The 4,614-nt window shown below is 44.2% G+C and overlaps 1 protein-coding gene across 2 annotated transcripts in view; it reads left to right on the forward strand.

Annotated features, from left to right (window-relative positions):
- Me3 (malic enzyme 3) overlaps positions 1-4,614 on the forward strand; it is a 222,268-nt gene that overhangs the window by 97,944 nt on the left and 119,710 nt on the right. For both annotated transcript variants that reach the window (XM_008844135.3, XM_008844136.3), the window contains 2 exons: positions 1,071-1,204; positions 3,896-4,045. In XM_008844135.3, coding sequence (XP_008842357.1) covers positions 1,071-1,204; positions 3,896-4,045 — 284 coding nt within the window. The remainder of the gene's footprint in view (positions 1-1,070; positions 1,205-3,895; positions 4,046-4,614) is intronic.

The following is a 4,614-nucleotide window of genomic DNA, read 5'->3' on the forward strand; positions in this document are numbered from 1 at the left end:
AAATACTCATAAATATATTCTAATATAAATAAACTGATAACGATAATCATGCATGGCAGAATAGCTCCAAAGCAAGAGAAACTATCAAACACTACCCCAGCCTGGTGGTCAGGATCCACACCAACAGTGACCCCTGAAAACCCACATCCCCAGTATAACTGTGAGCAAACCTGGACATGTTCCAGCAGAGGAGCATTGTTCAAACTACCTGACCAGCACTCCTCCAAAAAACCAAGGTCATTGAAACCCAGTGGTATCTGAGGACTGTCAGAGCCAAAGTGAGCCTACAGTGATGACTCAATCTAATGTGGCATCCTTGATGAAATCCTGGGTCACCATGCATGTGATAAAAATGAAGGCAATCTGAAGAATCTGTCAACTTTAATTGTAATAATGGGTCATTGTTCCTTAACTCTGATGGAGTTATCATATATGATACTAAGTTAATCAGGGAACCTGGAGGAAAGCATATATGGGAATGCTGTTATTTCACTTGAGTTTTTCTATGAATCTAAAACATCTAGAAAAGTAACTTTGGGGCTAGAGAGATGGTTCAGTGGTTAAGGGCACTGGCTGCTCTTGCAATGGACCCAGGTTCAATTCCCAGCACCCATATGGCAGTTAACAACTACCCATAACTCCAGTTCCAGGGGATCTGATGTCCTCTTCTGACCTCCACAGGCACTGCACAACACAGGTGCACTCATATATATGCAGGCAATGCACTCATACACATAAAATAATAAAGAAAAAATATTTTTCACAACACAGGTGCACTTATATATATGCAGGCAATGCACTCATACACATAAAATAATAAAGAAAAAATATTTTTTAAGTATATTTAAAACAAATTCTGATGACATGGATATTTTCCTCATTTCTCTCCTCAAGAGGCCTAAAAGTAAGTAGCATAGGATTGAGCCCTCTTATGAAAAAGAGGTTACATAGCAGAGGTGGGAGTTGATCCCTTGCTACTGAGCCATCCTGACTTTTGCCTGTCTATAGATGTAACTTCTCTTCCTTGGATTCCTGAACATCCATTTAGGTGTGTGTTCCTTTCTTTCCAGGGTATGGCCTTTACACTGGAAGAAAGGCTGCATCTTGGAATCCATGGCCTGATCCCCCCCTGCTTCCTGAGCCAGGATGTCCAGCTCCTTCGGATCATGAGATACTATGAGAGTCAGCAGAGAGACCTGGACAAGTCAGTGCCTGAATCTGTTCTCTGTGCTGAGCTTCTCTCCCCTGTGATTCATAGAGGGTTCTCTGGATCCTCTGTAGTTCGGAAAGGCTGAGAGCCTTGAAAGGCATCAAGCCCAGCTCTGTCCTCACAAAAGAGTGGTAGTCACCCTAGACATGAGGCTTCTTAAAACAGAAACACAGCCAAAATGAAACTGGCTTCAACCAGTGGAGTCTGGAAAGTCATCTGGGAAATTTGAGAGATGAGTCAGCCCCAGAAGCGTGGATGAACTGCTTCAGCAGACAGCAGGGGCTGAGGGAGGGCATTTCATTGAGGGGGAAGAGATGAAGCAAAGAGGGAGAGATGGGGTTGTTAGGGAAGTAGTGCATGGCCCAGGTTCCTGGAATAGAAACAACATGATATGTAACAGGAAAACGGACAGGGGCACCTTGGGAAAGACCTAGAGGCTGTGCTGCAGTTGATGTTGCTGCCTCCTCTCTGAGTTCTCAGTGAAGACACAGACACAAAAGCCCTTGGGCCAGTGTTAAAAGAAGGCACCCAGATCACATGCCGTGGGTCAGCATAGGATTTAAACACAGCCTGCTCCAGAGTCTATGTTAGCCATGCCTAGTCATTGTAGGACTCACCTCTAGTTCTAGACTGAGTGAAAATCCATATTCTATCACTTAAATAGCAGCATTACTTTGCCTCTCTATCCATCCTTCTTCACCTGTACCATGACTGTCAATGGTACCTAATTCACTGAACTACTATGAGAATTAAATACTTTAGTGTTTAGGATAGGTGCTTTGGATAGTACTGTAACCAAGTAAGCACTGTGTAAGGGTTTGTTAAACAAACGTGTCAATTTGTTATGAGTTCTAGCAGGTGTGTAGGAAGAAGAAAAATGTTCTCTCTATATCCACATAGCTGAATGGCCAAGACTTCCACTAAGTCTAAGGTATGGCAGCCACTATCTAGGCAGAGCTCAGTAACATGTCAGGCTCATCCTGCTCCTATCTGTTCCTCTTCCAAATCAACCATAGCTTCTGAGCAGCAGCAAATAAGCATGCTCCTGTCCACACCCATGTCCCTAGCCCCAAAGCAGTAAATTCCAGGCCTATTAGTCACATTAACTCTAAGGCCATATTGTCCCCAAATTAAGTATTCTCTCCCTTTTGTTCGTCTCTGCTCAGACTAGGTCTAGCCAAGGCATCTTAAAGATCAAACTAGAAGTTACACAAATTCTTCTAACAAGCTGAGACATGCCCTAACTTTGAACCATGTGAACCTTCCTCTTCTGTTAAATGTACCAAAGAAAGTTCAAAGTGAAATTTTGCTAGTGACATGAAACTCTAAAAGTTAAAGTCCCTAGTCCTAACCTTCCCATTCTTTCCAACCCACTTACCTGCCTAAAAGATACTCTAGGATCAGGGATGAGTGTGCACACTTCTAGAGCTCTAGAGGGCTTGCTCCTAGCACAGGGCTCACTGCATTGACCCACTCATTACCAAGAGACCCTCATTTCAGCACACAACTAGTGGAAAGGCTATGAAGACTCCCCAGCTTCTTCTGGGTAAAGGTTATGGTATGCTGGTAGATATTGGGGGATAGGAGCTATAGAATGTTGAACTGGAAAGAAGTGTGCATAAATGGCTATAGGGTAAGGGAATGTTCTACACTGGCAGTGAGATGAGCTCATGACTATGCCTGAGCATAAGTCTTCCCTTCCTAAAAACATGTCCAAAATTCGGTGTTTAGTTCTCTGAACCAGTGTAAAACATCTCCAAAGTCACCCTGCTCATAAGTAGCAGAGCTGGGGTCAAACCCAGGACACCGATACCATGCCTACTGATCATTCCACTCAGCACAGCTCTTTACCCCTACCAGGGCATCTCCCTGAGTCCACCCCAGGCAGGGCCTCATATACCCATACTAGCTCCTACACTGTCATTCAGAAGACTGTGGCAGTTGCTCAATGTGAATTTCAGTACCTGAGTCTTCTCTTCCAGAGATTTTTATATTTGGGGAACGTAAGTGGAGGCTCTTTTCCTGGCTTAGTGATTTCAGGTTTCATGGAATAAGCAAAAGAAATAATCTTTCTTTTGAGGATAGGTTTTCTGAGATAAGGTACTAGTCAGCCACTTGTGCACTCTGCTTGTGACAGGGACTAGGGTGGCAAGGATGGACTTTATCAAACACTCGCTGTATTCCTTGACCCTATTCCACTCAGAATATTACCATTCTATTGTTTTCCATTACAGCTTATACAGTCACACAGCCATCTTGTAGTGGTTGAAGAAGACAAAGAATCTGGAGCCAGACCACCTAGGTTCCAGTCACTACTCTGCCATAAAATCTCTGGGACTTTAGTCTCTGTATTTCTAAAATAGCAAGAATTTTAGTGGCAACTTGTTGAAAACTTTCAACTGGCTAATGTAAACTCTAGAACAGTGCCTATACCATGTGCAATAAGTATGTGCATAAGACAGCCAGACTCTTGTCATTTCATAGATGTGGACTCTCCTCCCTTAGGGCAGATGGGTTATTTACTGTTGAATATGACAGTGGAGCTGAGCAGGTACAGGAGCTCTGGTGCTTCACCCCTCCCTGGGGCCGAGTCTCCACCCTTAGGCACAGTGACATGACCCAGGGTCTGGCAAGCAGCCGAATTCTTGCTCCGGGGATCAGCTGGCTTCTTCTCTCCGTTCCAAGGTACATCATTCTCATGACTCTCCAAGACCGCAACGAGAAGCTCTTCTACCGGGTGCTGACGTCGGACGTGGAGAAGTTCATGCCCATTGTGTACACACCCACTGTGGGGCTGGCCTGTCAGCACTATGGCCTGACCTTCCGCCGACCTCGGTGAGTACCCACCCAGTGAGGGCCAGAGAGGCGCTGGCCCATAGATGGCAAGTTGTTTCCACTGTCCTTGCCTCTTCAGATCCTTAGAGGTTATCTTAGAGTCAGTGGTCCAACAAGGACACATTTTATTTTAAACCCAGGCTTGGTAAAGTAAATCCATCAACAGAGAAATGAGCTGAACGGGTAACTAGAAAGGGGCTATTGAATCTTCACCTCCAAATGAGAAATGCTCAGTTTCTTGCTCAGAGTTGATCTCGGGGGTGAGGGTGTAGTTCAGATTGTCCTTACGGTACCCACCTGTCACCTCTCCGTGCCCTCCCCTTTTCTGTTCATCTCCAACTTACCTACAGACCTCCTGGTAATTCAGGAATATGAATAATGGAGCATTGGATACCAAACACATATTCTCTTGCTAACCTCCATACCTGTGTACCTTCATTTCAGTTTGATTCAGAGTCCGTGTAAAATGTCATTTTATTAAACAAAAATACGGCATTACATTTTCTTCCAAATGATTTAAGGGAAGTTTTCTAAAGAAATAGTTTTTCCTTTCATGTTTAGTACAGTAT

The sequence above is a fragment of the Nannospalax galili genome, unplaced genomic scaffold, assembly GCF_000622305.1.
Source record: "Nannospalax galili isolate Female #2095 unplaced genomic scaffold, S.galili_v1.0 scaffold278, whole genome shotgun sequence".
Classification (NCBI taxonomy): Eukaryota; Metazoa; Chordata; class Mammalia; order Rodentia; family Spalacidae; genus Nannospalax; species Nannospalax galili.